A 19,297-nucleotide genomic window follows, 5' to 3' on the forward strand; every position below is an offset into this window, starting at 1 on the left:
CACCTTGACTTGGAAATCTTGGAATCTTGTAACTGAAGCTGTACCTACCCACCTTTGTACCTAAGATGATGCTGTCAATAGCAACTTAACTTTTCATTTGAGTACATGACAATAAAGCTAGTTCAATTCAATTGAAATATATCACTCACCTTCACAGTTACAAAGTTAAAAATGTGGAACACACTTAACAGCAGTGAGTATGTACTTACATTACAAAATGCAGCAGTTCAAACTTCACTGTCCTATTTTCATCATTCACTGTCCTAGCTATTACATTAGGTAATAAACTTGCTAATGTAGTTAGCTATTAGCTAATAAATTATCTTTTCTGCTCTTTACATCTTTCCAAGTCTATATAATTTTGATAATTCCCAACAACAGTGAAAGGTCCAATCTATTCTTCTGTTAAGCACAACAGTGTGATAGCTTACCTTCCCCTATTTGGGGCTGGTGAACTGGGCTCGGAGTTTCCACTTATATTACTTCCCATCTCTAACCCTGGAGCTCTGTCTTGTGGTCTTCTACCAGCAGCTGACAAAGGTTTATTTACTGTACCCAGTACAGTGGCTGGTTTGGGCTGAGAACAATAGTGTTAAAACATATGCATGAATCACCACAAAAAATTCATCCTTCAAATGAACTAACAGGTTTGAAACGTTTTGCAGAAACAAGAAGTTATCATGCATTGGAATCCTACAAGTCAATATGCCACAACCTGAACTATTTACTGGGAAAAATTAACTGCTGTATTCTTCAGCTGGTACTTGTCCAGAAATACTGAAATTAATATTTAATAAACAGACTACTGCAATGCTGCTGAAAATGCATGATATAACAGATCACTTACATGCCACAAAATGGATAATCAAAGTACAATGCATGTGACAACCTGCACTGTGATGGATCAAAATCTGTCATGTTTTGACAATACAGAATTATATTTCAGAAAATTGGGTAATGATTTTATGACTAATGAAAGCAACACCACCACCAATTTTTATGATTTAACCACAGTGAAAAATAAGATCACTGTAATGACTCTTATCAAATGAACATACTACCATAATTTTGTTTTCAAATAGTATACAATTGTTTCACTTGAAGCTCATTTTAAAAACTGAAATTACACCCAAAGGATCACATTGAGCCAAGCAACTAGTGAAAGAAGGATCTTGCATATAGATCTACATAAACTTCTTATATTGTAATCAGTGTTAATTTTATGAACAATATTCAAGTACAGTAGTTCAAAATTACATTGCACATTTAACAGAACTCTGAATTCCAGGAAACTCATGACTGTTTCAAACATTGATGATAACACACTCCTGAATAACTGAAATCAAACTCTCAATTAAACCAAGCTTTGATTATTTGAACATCTCAATAGCATGGATGTCAGCCTTTATATCGATTATTCTATTCGTAAAATTAAATTTTAAATTTATTGTAAGCTGATATAAAAAGTTGGAAGAAAATGTCATGCCTTTAACAGTTTCCACGATTAACAGGCTAAAAACCTTGTTAATTATTACATCAACTTCATTTCATGATCTTTCGAGCCATTCTAAAATTTAGCCGAGTTTCTAAAGACAATGACTATAAGGGTAATTGTTACCATTAAGTAGGACAGGAGGGAAAGGGAATACGTGAATGTAGCGAGTTGGAGAAAGATAAGCATAGCAGGACAGGGAGTCTAACAGTAGTAACTCCAAATTAAAAAAAAGTGGAAAAATAATAAAATTAGTGATCCTCTGAAAACCCAACATTTATAGTAACCAACTGTAACTAGTGACACTAATGGAGAGAAATGGTTTAGATTCAACTATGTCATTACTTTGATGCAGTTACAAGGTGAGATTGTTCCTTGGAAATTGGGCACTACTGCAAAGACCAGTAATCTTGCCCGTCCTTAACTTCCCTTGAAATGAGTGGCTTGCTAGGCCTTTTCAGAGGGTTGTCAACCATATTGCTGTTGTCTGATATAATATCTAGCCAGACTTGTTTAGGCTGGCATCATTTCCTTCCCTAAAATACATTAGAGAAACAAATGGTTTCATGGTCATCATTACTCAGACTAGGAGGTTTATTAATTGACTTTCAAACCTCAAGATGGGATTTGAACCAATGTCCACAAACCAAGACCTCTGGTTTACTAGTCCAAAGAGATTACTGCCAAGCCACCATTTCCCTCAACAGAGCACACATTTCATGAAAAGGTAGATTAGACAATAGCAGATGATCAGAAGAATGAACAGATTCTGACTCCTCAGTAGAATCAGCACTGATAGAAATTTGGTAATTAGGAATAACATACCCTAAATGATGACGCAACTAGTATTTTTGGATCTGAACATTAGTTGTACCAGTGGATGGAGCATTAAGCAAATAATGACTGACTTGCAACAAAGACAATGAAACAATCTTGAGGAAATTGAATCTTAATTTTTAAAATTAATTTATTAACAAGATTAGTTGCTGGCTAGGCCAGCATTTACTGCTCATCCCTAATTGCCAAGAGGAGTCACGTGTAGGCCAGATCAGGTAAGGATGGCAGTTTCCTTTCCTAAAGGCCATTAGCGATGGTTCTTTCTAACAACTGACATTGACCAAATTGACAATTTCAGATTTTTATTGGTTTAAATTCCACCATCTGCCATTGTGGGATTTGAACCCAGATCTCCACAATATTATCTGGTCTCTGGATTAACAGTCCAACATTAATAACACTAGGCCGTCACCTCTTAAAATTCAGGGTGGACAAATCAACTTGGCAAAGGTTGTCTTGAAAATGAGTTTATAGAATGTTTCCATGATAGCTTCCTGAAGAACACGTTAAGGAACAAGGACAAAGCTGTTTTAGATCTGGTACTGTGTAGACGGCTTAACTGGTAATCTAATAGTAACAGGTTCTGAGAAAGTGTGACTCTCACAACTGAACAACGTATTAAGTTTGGAACACCATATTCAAATTTAAAACAAAAATCTGAATTACATGGGCATCAAGGGAGAGCTTGCCAGGATGAGTTAGGGTAAATAGTCTAACGTGTGTGAGAAGAAACAGCAAGAAACGTACAAATGAACAATTCAAAATGTTGCACGAAAATATGTATAATTAAAACACAAAAACTTGGAGAACCATTTGTGGCTTACGAGGGAAACAGAATGAGAGAAGAGGCTACTAATGTTGTGAAGAATAATTGCACACCTGAGGACTGGAACAGTTTCAGAAACCAGCAAAGCACAGGCAAAAAGGGTGTCAAGCAGAATGAGAGTAAATTAGCAAAAAACGTATAAACAGACAGTAGAAGTGTATGAAAAGAACGAGAATCATTAAAGTAAACATTTGACCATTAGGGGTTGAGACAAGTGGGAAACAGGAAAATAACAGACACTTTGAGTAAGTATTTTTTTTAAAAAATCGGTCTTCAAGCAGCAAGCACAAAAAAAATCCAACAAAATAGAAATACTAAAAGAGAGGGTGTGGGAGGCAAGAGGAGGGGGTGGGCAGGAGAGGAGGGATGATGGAATAGAGGGAGACCGGGCGGGGGGGGGGGTGCAGAAGAGAGGCAGCGGGCGGAAGGGGGGCAGAAGAGGTGGGGGGCGGAAGAGACATTTAGGCAGCAAGGGAATCAAGGCGAAAAGGCAGACAAGTGGAGTTGAGAGTTATCAGCCATGGTGCAGCAGACTTGACCGGTGAATGGCCTATTTCTACTCCTATGCTCCTATGTTTTATGGGCAAACTTGTGGAACTGCACCTAAGATATTGAAAGTTGCATGAAAACTACACAAACCAAAATCAAAACAACTATCTTAAATTTACTTTTTTTAAAAAAAAACATATAAATAACCTAAAATGTTAAAGTATAAAAGATTATTCAACTTATACAATTTTATTTTGTTCTTGAATTTTGACACTTCGAGATGTCACTTGAAAAATGGAACATTTTGATTTTTGGAAACCTGAAGGGCCCTGTCAAAAATTGCAGATCATGTAAACAATGTACCATATACACAGCAAAACTTTGTATGTTTTCTATTAAGAACAAGCTTAACCTCAGGAGTTCCACATAATTAATGCTAATTGTGTTAAAATGTGGGGAATTTTGTAACACAGAACCGCAGTGATGAGGACTGGATTGAACCTTACCTTCCCTGTCAGTAATAATGTCTTTGCCTCATCTGACAAGTAGCACTTGTTATTACTGGAGTCCTGAACAAAGAAACATTGATCAAAAACAATATATTTGCTATTGAGGCAGGAAAAAAAATCTAGAACCAAAGCTACAGTGAAGAAACTAATGGACATGCATTTTGTTAAAACAGTAAAACAAAATAAAAGATTACAAGTAATTTACTCGTTCTACCATGAAACCTCAATGTGAATACATATGCCTTATCTTGCTTGTTGAGTTACATGTTGCACAGACCTCTACTAATCATACTTGAACCATGAAATGTACATTTGATACAAATGACCATTTTCAAACTGCCTTTTCTCCGTAACTCACTTGATGAATGAGAAACATTACCAGTCCATAGTGTGGTATATTTAGTATACACCAATGTCACCAGATTGCCTTGATGGTCTATATTTTGCATCATTTTCAAAACTGAGAAATTTGAAAACAGAGTTATCAATACTCTTCCATAGGTGTTATAGATGAATTGCCATGGTTCACAACCTGAAAGCACCTAAAAATGTAAAACCTACTCCATCTCACAGCACAATACTTGGAATTTAGTTATGCTCCAACACTGAAGCTTGGTACATGGGTTGTTTTCAACAGTTCATCACAACACTATGAATATTCTCTTTACCATCCAAGAATTACATTGATGCAGCTGTTAAATTATGATGATAAAAACTGCGTAGCCTATCATGCATATAAGAATGGTGAACGAGGAAGAAATTCTGATTAAAACCGCACTGACCAATTACTGCAATAATCTACAGCGTGCTCTTGTTAATATGCATTTGCCCTAGCATTGCCCACTTACCAACTTGGTGGGTTTGCAAGTTGGCTACTTTGCTGTTGCTGGGAATATTTCCCACATTCTCACCACCTTTTGTGCCTTCCTCAATCATTTAAGTTCAAAATTTCTGCTGAAAGATAATCCAATGTCAACCTTCCAATAAAAGACTCACTCAGTTTTGTTTCTGTTGGGAAGAGCTGACCACCCCAATACCATCCCTTCACAAGGATATTTAAAGCCAACTTCAAGAACAAAATTAACAAATTACTTTGTCAGGTGGGGTGAAGAACTTCGTCGGCAGTACAGGATCCTTTGGGGAGTCCAGGTTATAGGTAGTACTTTTGGTTGTGATGACAATAAGCGCCACATCACATACTATGTAGAGTTTCTGTAAACACAAACAGAAAAGCATAAAAGTAGCAACATTTGTCATGTTTAAGAGGTTCTGAATATGAAAAATAGTTGCAACATTCCAATACAATTAGATTTCCCATTGAATCTTCCATGGCAAAATGGAGGTTATGACTTTACAATGGCAGCAGCTTGTCATCACTCTGATGCTAATGACATTTGCAACTTAAATGTGAAATTAAATCAATTAGAGCAAAATCATGTTTCCAATTTGGTGGCAACTTTTGCTGTATCTAAGATTAGGAAAACATGAGCAGGAAATGACTGAATTTCCAGGCTTGAAAACTGAAAACTACAAAATGTGTAAAAGTCCATCTCAAACATTATATTTATCTTCAACAGGTCAATCATCTCGGCTCCAGGACATCATTGCTGATCCTACACCCAAGTATCTTCAACCTTCATGGGTTGTGGGCATCACTGGCAAGGTCAGGGTTCATTGCCCATTAGGGGTCAAAAATGTTGCTGTGGATCTGGAGTCGCATATAGCATAGGTAAGGACAGCAGTTTCAATCCCTAAAGGACATTAATGCCCCAGAACATAACCTAGGCCTCTGGATTACTTATCCAGTGAAATTACCACTTTGCTGTCGCCTTCCCTTGCTTCAAGTGTCCTCGATTACTTTTCCTCCATCATAAGGTCAGAAATGGGGACATTTAATGACAATTGCACCATGTTCTGTACCATTTGGAACTCTGCAGATTCTGAAGCAGTCAGTGTCCTTATGCAACAAGAATTGAACAATATACAGACTTGGACTGATCAGTAGCAAGTAGAATTTGTGTCACCTAAGTACCAGGCAATGACCATCTCCAATAAAAGAGACTCTAACTATCATCCCATGACAATCTAAGCATGACTACACTGACTGTCCAAGTCTTAACAATAGTGTGACATGAAAGTGTAGATAAATCGGAAAAGGTTAGAAGTGCAGACATTCACAAAAGGAACAAAGTCATCCTCATCAATGAGCAGATTGTGCAATAGTGGTAATGCAACTGGATTAGTAATCCAGAACACCCCATGCTCTGATTCAACCCCGGCTTTTATCTGATTTTCATGTGTTGCCAGTTCCATAGCAATGTGACTGATGCTAGGTAATAATTGCAGGCCAGCCAGTGGTACCCTTATACCTTGAATGAGTACTAAAAAAAAAATTCACTGAAGAACACGCAGCTGCAGCAAGCATTTAGAAGGTCTAATGGCATGTTAAGCTTTACCACAAGAGAATTTAAGAACAGGAGTAGCAATGCTTCAAATGTTTCAAATCTTGGTTTGACTACATCTGGACTGCTCTGTGCAATTTTGCCCCCATAAGGCATTGGAGCAGAAGCAGGACAGTCAGGTCCATGAAGTCTGCTCCGCCATTCAATGAAATCATGGACGATCTGATCATTCTAAAAACTTTCTTGCCTTTTCTCTGTAACAATTAATGCCTGTACTGATTAAACATCTGTCTATCTCAGCCCTGAATATACTTAACAATCTAGCTTATACAGTCTTGTGAGGTAAAGGACAGCATAGATTCCACAGCAATCCAAAAGAAATTCCTTCAGCTCTGTCTTAAAAGGGTGACCCCTCATTCTAAGATGGTGCCTTTAAATCCCAGAGTGTCTGACAAGAGAAACCAATATCTCCATGTCTACTCTATTAAGTCCAGTAATAAACGAGTATGTTTCAATAAGGTCACCTTTCAAGTCTTCTAAACTTACTAAAGTACAGGCACAAACTCATCAACCTCTTCTCATAAGCAAATCCTTCCAAATCTAGGATTGACCTCGTAAAACTTCTCTGGATTGCCTCAATTGCTAGTACATCTTACTTTAGGTAAGGAAACCAAAACTGACATCCACTGCTTCCCTATTTCTCAACTCTTCAAAGAATCTTAATAAATTTGAATAAAGGATGAGTAAACATTCCCACTGGAATGTTGTAAAAAATAACAGGATTTTTTTCCAATCATCAGTTCAATTGTCACAAATATAACTCCATTTATTGCAGTTTGCTGCTACAACATCATTCATTATTGATTTGATATAGGAGCCCTTACTGCACTGATACATACTGTTGTATTTAATTTGTTTGAAATAAAGGTACAGAGACCTGGACATATTGAAGAAATGTTCAAACAATGCAGGAATATCTTATAATGTGTTCTTGGCCACTAAATATAATTAGCGATGAAATGTGATTACTTTTTTATATTATGCAGAATGCATGAGAACAAAGGATCTCCAATAAGTAAGCACAAACTGAAGTTCAAATTTACGAAGTTCATTGATCACTAACTGACTTTTTATTTCTAAAATCCCTGAGTGTGAACAAAGATAGAAGTTTGTTGAACAAAATTAGGAAGGGACAGGGAGGCTGGCCAGGACATGCTAAGAGGAACCTGACCAGTAAAAGATGTTGTGGAGGGAGGATTTCAAAGGAATAGGGGGGAGGAGTAGGAGAACGAGAATGGCTTGAAAATTGAAATTAGTAGAACATCAAAAGACTAGCACAGAGCAAACAGACATAGAATTTATCAAGGCACTGCCTTTAGGCAGAACACATATTGTGATCAAGTAGTGCAAAGTGCAATGCACTTACAGTAAACTGACTAATACCTGCACTCAAGTAGCAAACAAAAGTTGGAAGATTTGTGTGTAGGACTCAATTCTGTTTCAAAATAAAGTTATATAAGTGAATAATTAAATTAAGTTAGACACATTAAATAGATTATTATGTACTTTTGCAATGTTAGCACTGAAATAATCTTCAAAATTGTACACACTTGATAATGGTACAATTTACCTCAACCAGAAAGGAGTTGCCTCGGAAGTTTTCAACAATGGCTCCGGGTTCCATTAAGTCTAATGGCATCAGGTCAAACTCCATGGGCAAGCAAATTTCTTGCCAATTGCCACATACCTTCTGCTGACTGATCAGTAGTCCTCTATGTTGAATACCACTTGGAGGAAATATGGATGGTGGCTAGAGTGTAAAACATACTGTGCATGAGGGATTTCAACGTCCATCACTAAGAATGGCTCAGCAGCACCACGAGTGATCAAACCGTCCAATTCCTATGGACGTAGCTGTGCTGCAAGATTGGGTATGCAGTGGGCAGTGAATGAACCAACATGAGGTAAGAATCTACTTGGCCTCATTGTTGCCTTTTTACATGTTACAGGTGCTTCCACCACTGCATAGTCCTTGTGGAGATTACATCATTTGTTTAAAGTTTGAGTTACTGTCATCACATGTTCTGAGAAACAGTGAAAAGTGTTGTTTTGCATGCTGTACAGGCACATCATAGCATACAAAGTGCCTCAGGGTGGCAGAACAGAGTGCAGAATAGTGTTACAGCTGCAGAGAAGGTGTAGAGAGAGATATCAGAATTAACATTTGAGAAGTTCGTTCAAATGTCTCATAACAGCAGGTAAGAAGCTGTTCTTGAATCTGATTGTACATATATACAAATTTCTTTATCTTCTCCCCGACAGAAGAGGGATCTTTGTGTAGCCTGCTTACCCAAGGCAGCAGCAAGTATAGATGGAGTCAAATGGATGGAAGGCCAGTTTGCAAGATGGACACTGTAGTTTCTTACAGTCTTGGGCAAAGCATTTACTGCATCATGCTGCAATGCATCCAGATAAAATGCTTTCTATGGTGCATTTATAAAGATTGGTAAAGTCTTTGTAGACATACCGAATTTCATTAGCCTTCTGAGGAAACAGAGACATTATTGTGCTTTCTTGACTGTCACTTTGATGTCGGAGAATCAAGACAGATTGTTGGTGATCATTACTTCCAGGAACTACGTAATGGGACAGACTTTAAATGGATCTGCAATTAAAAAATTAGGCTTCTCTGAGATCACAAGAGCTGTTAGTAACAGCAGAATTGTATTTAACTACAATCTGTAAGGCCTAGCTTATCAGGCACTCTGTCATGCCCAGAGATCAACCTTTGTTCAATGAGGAATGCAGGAGTGCATTACAGAAATGCCAGTTACATTAACAAATGAGGTCTCAACCTGGTGAAGCTAAAGGGCAGGATGACTTGCCTGCCAAACATTGGAAGTAACATGCAACAGACAGGATGAAGTGATCCCACAACTGGAGCCCAGCCATGAATAGTGGTGGACTATTAACAAGACATCAGCCACGATCCTACTGAATGGCAAAATAGACTCAAGGTGCCGAAAGCCCTACTCTTCTTCCTGTTGTCTTATGTTCTTATAGGAGATAGGCTTCCATAAACATTCCGTATTCAACAATGGGAGCGCCCACATCAGTGCGAAAGAAATGGCCGTAGTATTTACATCAACCTTCAGCCAGAAATATAGAATATATTTTTATCCGACCCAACAGCCTCTTGATGTCCCCAGCATCAGAAATAGGGGCATTTGCTTATGCTTGTAATAATGTTCAGTGTCATTCAGGAGTTCTCTGCTTCTTCTGAAACAGCCTGTGACCAATACTACCAAGTCGTGGATAACATCCATGCTTGGGCTGATAAGTAGCAAGTAGCATTCATGTCAAAGAAGTGACAAGCAATGACCATCATCCTTGACATTTAGTGGCATTACTGTCACTGAATCTCCTACAATCAATATCCTTATGGTCACCATTGACCAGAAGCTGAAATGAATCAGCCATAAAATACTTAGGCTGCAACAGTAGGTCAGAGGCTAGAGATTTTGTGGCAAGTAACTCAGCTCTCATTTCCCCAATGCCTGCACCACCATCAAAAAGTACAGTAAAGAGTGTGATGGAATACTCTTTCTTTGTGGAGTACAATTACAACACAAGAAGTTTGACACCGCCCAGAACAAAGCTGTCACTTGATTGATACCCCATCCAACACCTTCAACATTCACTCCTTCCACTACCAGTGCACAGAGAGTGTACCAACTACAAGACATACTGTAATAAGTTAACAAGGCTCCACACATTGGACCTTCCCAAATCTGCAAGCTCTATTACTGCTTGAAGGACTGCAGGTGCCTGGGCACACCAACATCTGCAAATTCCCCTCTAAGCCACAAAACCATATTTACTTAAAACAATATCATTGTATCTTAACTACTGACAAGTCAAAAATCCAAGAATTTCCTTCTTAATTGCATGTTTTATATGAAAGAATTGCACTGTTTCAAGAAATCAGCTCACCATCTCTCCAGGGCAATATTTAGGGACAAATGCTGATCTAGCTAGCAAAGTCCACAACTCATGAGTGAATATATAAAAAGGTTATCTAGTAGATTACACTATGTCAAGTAGCTTTTATTCAGTATCTCTGTACAGCAGTACAGTACATGTTTTGCACTTCTTACCTCATTCATTTTGCCATCATCCGGTGCTTGGGCATCCTTTGTTTGTTTGATGTTCTCCACCATTTTTCTTATAAAAGCATGACTATTATTTTCATTTTTTGTCATTAAAACTTCCAACATGAACCATAGGCACCTTATCAAATATAATTTTAAAAAAGCATTAGATACTTTAAAACAAAACAAAGACAAGGCTTACAAAGCAAAAGGAGAATGCTATAATTGGCACCTTACATTGAATGGAACACTACTTGGAAATAGTTGTCAAGGTCAAATTTTTGCAGTATAATTTTACTTACTCTTTGATGTCACGCAGCTGTTCAATATCCTGTGTTTTTGTAAAATCTGGGTCATGAGCAAGCAAATGAACGGTGTATGGAACTACATATTCTGGCAATAGAGATAACAGCTTCTCTGAAGAAAATAAAAAGCATCGTTTAAAAAGTCTTTTTCTGAAAGGTTACAAGTGCAAGATACATATATGTCAACTTGAAAAGTGGCAAAAACTGACAAGCAATTTCTAACAGTCTTATACTAACAAAATCGAGTAGTTAGTGCATAGAGTTGTTATTGCTTAAACTGAAGCTTATTCAAGATTTAATTATTAATTACAGAAGGAAAACCTGAAATAATCAAATAGCAGTTTATCTCAGTAGCTATTTTTCAAAATTATTAATGAGTGCACTTATTATCAACAATGGTCAATCAGCCATGGAGGCCTGCTCTGCCACTGAATTAAATGGCTGCACTTCAACACCATTTGCCCACCAATGCTCTATATTTTTAGGCGACAGAAATCTCAGCTTCAAAATCTCAATTGATGTCGTACTCTGTATTTTGAAGAGAAAGTTCCAGATTTCCGCTTTCCAAGTGAAAAAATACTTGTGATTTTGCTCTCGCATAGCTGAGCTCTAATTTGTAAGATTATGCCCTTCCACTACATTTTCAACTCCTCGTCATACTTTCAACCTCTCAGCCAGATCTTTGCTACATATTTATCCTCAAAGAAATGAAGAATTTAAGGAGGACTAGAATTCCACTCTTATTTTTGAAATGGATATATTGGCAGGCACCCAAGAAAGTAGAATGTTGATAAATGTGAAGTTATTCACTTTGGTGCAAAAATAAGAAAGCAGGTTAATTGAACCGTGATAGATTGGGAAAGGGGAGTCCTGAGCGTTTTTGTGTATCAGTTGCTGAAAGGTGACTTTTAGGTGCAGCAGGTGAAGGCAGAAAATGTTATGCTGGCCTTTCTGCAAATGTACAGGACCTTGGTGTGACCACATCTGGAATAGTGTGCGCATTTTGGTTTCCTTATCTGAGGAAGGATATCCTGACTATGAAGGGAACATAACAAAGGTATACTAAATTGATTCCTGGAATGGCAGAACTGACGTGATAAAAGAGAACGGAATAGTTAGAATTATATTTCCTTAGGTTTAGAAGAATAATTAAGTGGTGGGGGGGGTGGGGGAGGTATTATCTCATGGACGTCAATAAAGTCCAACAGAACTAGATGGGTGTAAACGTAGGATGGATGTATCTGACGATTATGGAGAATATGGTCATGTCTAAAGGGATAGGATAAGCAATTTAGGATAGATAGGAGGAGAAATGTCTTTACCCGGAGAGCGGGAGCTTTGTGGAATTCCACACACAAAAATGAATTGAATATTTCCAAGGAGTTAGACAAAGGTTACTGAGTTGGATGATCAGCCATGATCAGTTGAATCATGAAGTTGGTTTGAAGGGCCAAACAGTCTACATCCGCTCCTATTTTCTATGCTTCCATGCTAATAAACTTTTTAAAAAAATTTAGTGTGTTTTTACAATAATTTTGACTTTCGGTCCTTGTTTCTACTGCAAGGGAGCTGAATAAGCTGTGATGCAAGGAAGTGGAGAAAGCTCACACCTCAAGACTGCGATGGGCTAAATGGCTATTAATAAGAGTAAACAAAAGGGCAAGTTGACTTAACTGCTTTTAAAGAGGAATGGAAGAACATCTAGGCCAGCTTAGGTATCCTGGCTCAGTACAAAGCATTGGTGCTGACTTGCTCAAAGGACATTTAAATCTGCAATGTTAGTAGATGGTAGGTTGCAAATTAATGCAGGGTGAGGTTGATGTCAGGGTTTAAAATAGTGGAAAAGGGAAAACTGAAAGTGGCATGATTAAGTGAGAGAGGCAGTAGAGTAAGAGCTAAATAGTAATGTGTCCAAGTCCAGAGCAACAACCAAGCAACAGATCAGAGTGAACAAAAAGTATGATTTGCATATCAAGGATTTGGCAAAACTGATGACAGACTTAAGCTAAGTACAGGAGGACAGAATTTAGATCATCCAGCTGACCAAGCAGTTATAGTAGGAGGACAAGTCCACTTGTACAGATGTGGAAGAGAAGCTGGAGCAGTCACAAGTTACTGAAAGGGAACCATTCTTGATGGGCGGCATGGTGGCTTACTGGTTAGCACTGCAGCCTTACAGCACCAGGGACCCGGTTTAGATTCCAGCCTCTGGCAACTGTCTGTGTGGAGCTTGCACATTTTCCCCGTGTCTGCGTGGGTTTCCTCCGGGTGCTCCGGTTTCCTCCCACAGTCCAAAGATATGCAGGTCAGGTGAATTGGCCATACAAATTTGCCCATCATGTCAGATGCATTAGTCAGAGGGAAATGGGTCTATGTGGATTACTCTTCGGAGGGTCGGTGTGGACTTGTTGAACCAAAAGGCCTGTTTCCACATTGTAGGGAATCTAATCTAAGCAAGAACAAGAAAGCAGTTGACCCAGGAGCTATCAAAGGGGCATAAAATTGTTTCAGTACTATTTGAAGATTGACACCAGGAACATATTTAAAGTAAAACACTATTTCATGGAAGGCTTTTCAGATAAAGTTCATTAGGATGATACTTAGTATGGAGGAGTTATCTCATTAGTAAAGGTGTCTAGTCCTACTCACTGGAATTTAAAAGAATAAGAAGTGATCCCATTGAAACATACAGGATTCATAAGGAGCTTAAGAGGGTAAATGTTGAGAGGAGGTTTCCCTTCTCAGGAAAGTTGGGCACAGTCTCAGAATAAAAAAGTGCCAATTTACAATTGAGAGGAGGAAGAGTTTTCTCTGAGGGTTGGGAGCCTTTGGAATTCTTATGACAGAAAATTGTGGGGGCAGAATCCTTGTCGTTAAGATTGAGCAAGAAAAGATTCTTGATTAATACTGGAATCGAAGGTTATGGGGAAAGGGCAGGAAAGTGGATGTGAGGATTGTCAAATCAGTCATGGTCCTACTGAATGGCCTTCTCTAGTTCCTAATTCTTATGGTCTTATTATCCTTGGAGTTTGGAAAAGGAGTGATGAAATTATCAGGAATCAGCAGAAGTTGGTTTCAGATGCTAACAGTGGAAATCAGCAGACCTGGACAACACCAGTGGAGGAGTGAAAATCCTTACCCATGACCAGGGTAAAGAGTAAACAAAAAAAAATGCTTGCCACAAGTCAGCTGAAATTGATCTTGGGGAGATGGCAGAGGGAAGGTATAAATTTCAATTGGTTCCGAGAATCAACAAGCAGTAAGAAAAACTTTGTAGTCTCAGGTCTGAAAAAAATAACTCAAAGAGTACATCATATGATTTATACAGTGGCATGGTATTTTAAATAGATCTAAGTTGGGTGCTGCTGCAGAAACAGTTTTTAGGAATTACGCCCAGTTAGTAGCTTCTAACTTAAGAAACTTACTTAAGAATTCTGTATGTAGATTTGAAAAGGGATGAATACCTTGACAAAGGTTTAGCGAGGCTCTGAGGACCCTTTTGCTCCCCAGGATGAGGGATAGCTAGAAATCACTGTCAGAATGTGAAGGCAGAAACCCTCAATATGTAATAAGTATATCAATGAGTACTTGAAAAGTCATAGCATATGGGCCTAGTGCTAGAACATGGGATGAGAGCAGATAAGTACTTGATGAGCAGCGCGGACATGCTATAAATCTGTACTATAAAATTGTAAGACTTCAACCAAAGGTAAGAGTATGAAGATTGACAAAGGAGGGAAGGGGCACGAGTGGCATCCGTAGTGAAAGATCAAGTAATTTTTCAGCATTTTAACATCATAAAAATTCCAAGACACTTCACAGAAGAGTTTTCAAACAAAATCTGACACCAAGGAACAAAAAGTAATATTGGGGCGGATGACCAAAGGATTGATCAGAGCTAGTTTTTCTTAATCAAAGACAGTTGGACTGTTTCGCAGGGAGGGAATTCCAGTGCTTAACACCTAGGCAACTAACAGGCACAGTTGACAACAGGACTGACATGGCACACCCACTGGATGAGCCAAACAAAACTATCTACAATTTATGGAAAATCTTTATGAATATTGACTGTAAATGGCAATACTAACCATGAGCCATTGGGTTCTGTTTGATATACTCTCTCCGTATACTTATATTTTTAAGGAGGCACTGTCTGGCATGCGCTCTTCGCTCTTTCACAGGGTCCTTGGCACAGAGTGCAAACACTGCCATGTACTCCAATGGAAGCAGCAATTTCCCGAGGGCCTTATGGAGTTTCAGAGCAAATATCTGCCTCACCTGGTAGCACTCATCCTTCAACAATAAAATTATAAAATCAGAAAATGTTGGACCAGTCAGAATTTTAGAGCATAAGGCACTACTTTTGTAATTTAAAAAGTTGAATAAGGCATAATAATTTTTCACACATTATGCAGCATGTCATCTTCTGAAACCTCAGCTGGATGTTTCTTGAGCTGTGAACATTCTGATTTGCAGATAATAATTCAATTTCATTACAACACAAACAAAAGACTGTGAAGGCTCAAAATCTGAAAGAACAACAGGAAATGATGGAAACATTCAGCAGGTCTATCTGCATGTGTGGACAGAGAAAGAGTTTGCTGCTTCACCATCCACAGATACCAATACTATGGAGTCCAGAGCTGTTATTATTCTATTTCACTATATGTGTCTTGGTTAAACAAGCTAAACACTAAATTCTTTACAAGCACGTTAGCATCATTAAACCAATTAATTATGAATGTTTTATCAGCATGTCAAAATTTATTGAGACACTTCCAGTTGCTAATTACATACTTTAACATCTGATAATTCATTGAGCAAGTTTCACTTATCAAGCACAGTTTAGCAATACTCTCCTGACCTCATTTTGAATTAGTACAAATGGGCCACTATTTTCCTTTGATTATATTAAAAAAAAACAAATAGATTATTAACATTGCTTATTTCAGGACACATCCACCAAAGTGAAGTAATACCAGTCTTACAATCACAGTAATGTTGCAGCACAGGAGGCCATTCAGTCCCTTGTGCCTGCACTAGCTGGTTAAATGAAAGTTATTGCGAGCGCCAATCACCTAATCCCCCACCAGCCCCCTCCATACCCTTACACACTATTTTTCTCCAAATAGTCATCCAATGCCCTCTTGAATTCCTCAACCGAACCCACCTTGACCACTCTTCCAGTTGGTGCATTGCATACCTTAAACACTTGCTTCATGAAAACTTTTTTCCTCACTTCTCCCTTGATTTTGTTTTGCTGATTACTTGAAATCTACAGTCCCTCATTCTTCTTTCTTTTACAAGCAGGAACAGTTTCTCCCTATTCATTCTATCTGACCCAATCACAATTTTCAAAACCTCTATCAAGATCTCCTCTTAGCCTTTCTTTTCTCTAAGGAGAACAGTTCTCAACTTCTGCAATCTATCTTCAAATTAAATTCCTTATCTCTGGAATGATATTTTTAAACTGTATCTCTATTCTCCCTCCTTCCTATATTGTGTCATACAGAACTGTACACATTACTTGAGGTCTAACCAGTGTCTTGTACAAGTTCAACATCACCTCCTTGCTCTTGTGCTCTATGTCCCCTATGACAAGGCACCGGGGCCAGATGAGATGCATCCAAAAATTTAAGGGTGCGTGTGTGGAAATTGGAGGAGCACTAGGCCCAATCTTTGTCCGCCATAGCCTTTGGGATGGTGCCAGAAGACTGGAAAATTGCAAACAGTGACTTTGTTCAAGAATATGGCTAGGATAAGCCCAGCGAATACAGACTAAGTGTTCTGCCCTATCAATTTTGAACCCTTCGATTGACTGAAGGGTTCACTTAACACCTCAGAAATGAGCCTCGTCTCCAGCTAGAAATCCTATTACTGGTATCTAATCGGCCATGCCTCTCCTTTTGCAACCCTTTTACTGCTTATATGGCTAAAGATGACTTTAGGACGCCTGTAGACTCCCAGTCTTTTCTCATATTTCCTCTTTGCTAATATTTGCTTTTTCATCTCCCTCACTGAACTTCCACTATTCTTCCTGCTTCTCAATTTTATTTTCTACCTGATACTTGTGCATTTGTTTCTAATTTATCTTAATTTCTTTTGCCTTTGGCATCCAGACAACTCTGGATTTGTTTCTACCATCTTCGTGTTGGAGGGCAGCTAAATCACATCCTTTTATAAAGTAGCCCATTGTTCAATTACTGTATTCCCTGCCAACCTCTTGCTCCAGTCAATCCTGCCCAGCTCTGTCCTCAGCCATTGAAGTCCGCTCTCTGTCAATTGATTTGTTCACTCTGGGTTGTTGTACATCTTGTCACAATAGAACATTACAATACAATGATCACTGTCACTTGATCAATTTGGCCCAATTAATTTCAAAGAACCAGGTCCAACATTGCATCCTTTCTTGTTGGAATGGAAAGGTACTGTTGTAGCGAGCGCTCCTAAATGTGGTCTATGAATACTTGACCCGTATTGTCCTATACACTACAAGAATCCTAGCTTATGTTCAAGTGTTTGAAGTCACCCATTATAACTGTCCTATAATGTTGACATATCTCTGTAATTCCCCTGCAGATTTGCTCTTCCACATCTAACACTGCTTAAAATTGCTGAATTCTCTCACATTTTGCAATTACAGTAACTAACAACTTAATTATTAAAACTCCTCCCAATCCTACCCTGGATCCCACCATCCTTGCGAGCGACCATCGCATCTACAAATTCCCTTTATCTCCAAAACCTTCAATATGTTGTTAACTCCGAAGTCAACTTGCAGCTTTCCTCAAACTCCATATTCCATGTTCAAATTCCTCTTATAGAGTCATAGAGATGTACAGCATGGAAACAAACCCTTTGGTCCAACCCGTCCATGCCGACCAGATATCCCAACCCAATCTAGTCCCACCTGCCAGCACCCAGCCCATATACCTCCAAATTCTTCCTATTCATATATCCATCCAAATGCCTCTTAAATGTTGCAATTGTACAATCCTCCACCACATCCTCTAGCAACTCTTTCCAAACACGTACCACCCTCTGCGTGAAAAAGCTGCTCCTTAGGTCTCTTTTATATCTTTCCCCTCTCATCCTAAACCTATGCCTTCCGGACTCCCCGACACCAGGGAAAGGACTTTGTCTATTTATCCTATCCATGCCCCTCATAAGTTTGTAAACCTCTACAAGGTCACCCCTCAGCCTCCGACGCTCCAGGGAAAACAGCCCCATGCTGTTCAGCCTCTCCCTGTAGCTCAAATCCTCCAATCCTGGCAACATCCTTGTAAATCTTTTCTGAACCCTTTCAAGTTTCACAACATCTTTCCGATAGGAAGGAGACCAGAATTGCATGCAATATTCCAACAGTGGCCTAACCAATATCCTGTACAGCCGCAACATGACCTCCCAACTCCTGTACTCAATACTCTACCAATAAAGGAAAGCAAACCAATTCTCCCAACTTCCACTCATTCTGCCTGCCCCAGCACCAAAACGGGGTTGTGAATCTCTGGAATTTTCAACCCCAAAGGACTGTGATGGGTAGTTTGCTGTTTATATTCAAAACGGAGATTGACAGATTTCTAGATATTAAAGCCCAAAGGGCATTTGTGGGAAATAGCATATTGGTAGAGGACCAGCCACAATCTAGTTGAAAGCAGAACAGGTTCATGGGGCTGACTAGTTTATCCTGGTCCTATTTCTTATTTATCGTATTACTCCGCTTGACCTGCTTGCTACCTTTGACACAAATACCACATCATTCTACTCCAACACCTTTCCATTGTTACCCAGTGTTTGGAATTGTTCTCATCTGGTATCATTGTTATCTACAATTTTAGTCAGGAATCCACTTACAATCACTTAGCTTCCTGATCCTGCTCAAGTTAAACCCTTGTTTTCCCAAGGATCTACCCATGATCACGCCCCTGTCCATTGATCTCTATTTGCATGGTGTCCCCTCAGCAATATCAAACACACAGTTTTAGTTTTCACATGTGCACTGATAACACCCAGCTCTACCATACCATCACCTCTTTTGACTCTTGTACAATTACTAAATTAGCATGCTGCTTATTTAATATCTATTATTGGATAAGCAGAAATTTCCTCCAATGAAACACTGGAAAGATTAAAGGACATGGCCTTTGGCTACTTCTCCAAACTCCATTCCTCAGATTCAAAATCCAAACCTCTTTAGGACAATTGTCTGCGAGCCAATGTCTTTTTGCAAAAGCAAAATCCTGGCGATACTGGAAATCTAAAATAAGAATAGCTTACAAAACTTAG

General features: G+C 38.8%; 1 protein-coding gene across 7 annotated transcripts in view; it reads right to left on the bottom strand.

Moving 5' to 3' along the window:
* pds5a (PDS5 cohesin associated factor A) overlaps nt 1–19,297 on the bottom strand; it is a 224,731-nt gene that overhangs the window by 17,422 nt on the left and 188,012 nt on the right. For all 7 annotated transcript variants that reach the window (XM_072567821.1, XM_072567817.1, XM_072567818.1 and 4 more), the window contains exons 25-30: nt 15,100–15,304; nt 11,009–11,123; nt 10,713–10,845; nt 5,246–5,365; nt 4,151–4,213; nt 432–577 (exon numbers count right to left, since the gene is read on the bottom strand). In XM_072567821.1, coding sequence (XP_072423922.1) covers nt 432–577; nt 4,151–4,213; nt 5,246–5,365; nt 10,713–10,845; nt 11,009–11,123; nt 15,100–15,304 — 782 coding nt within the window. The remainder of the gene's footprint in view (nt 1–431; nt 578–4,150; nt 4,214–5,245; nt 5,366–10,712; nt 10,846–11,008; nt 11,124–15,099; nt 15,305–19,297) is intronic.

This window comes from Chiloscyllium punctatum, chromosome 1 (assembly GCF_047496795.1).
Source record: "Chiloscyllium punctatum isolate Juve2018m chromosome 1, sChiPun1.3, whole genome shotgun sequence".
NCBI lineage: Eukaryota > Metazoa > Chordata > Chondrichthyes > Orectolobiformes > Hemiscylliidae > Chiloscyllium > Chiloscyllium punctatum.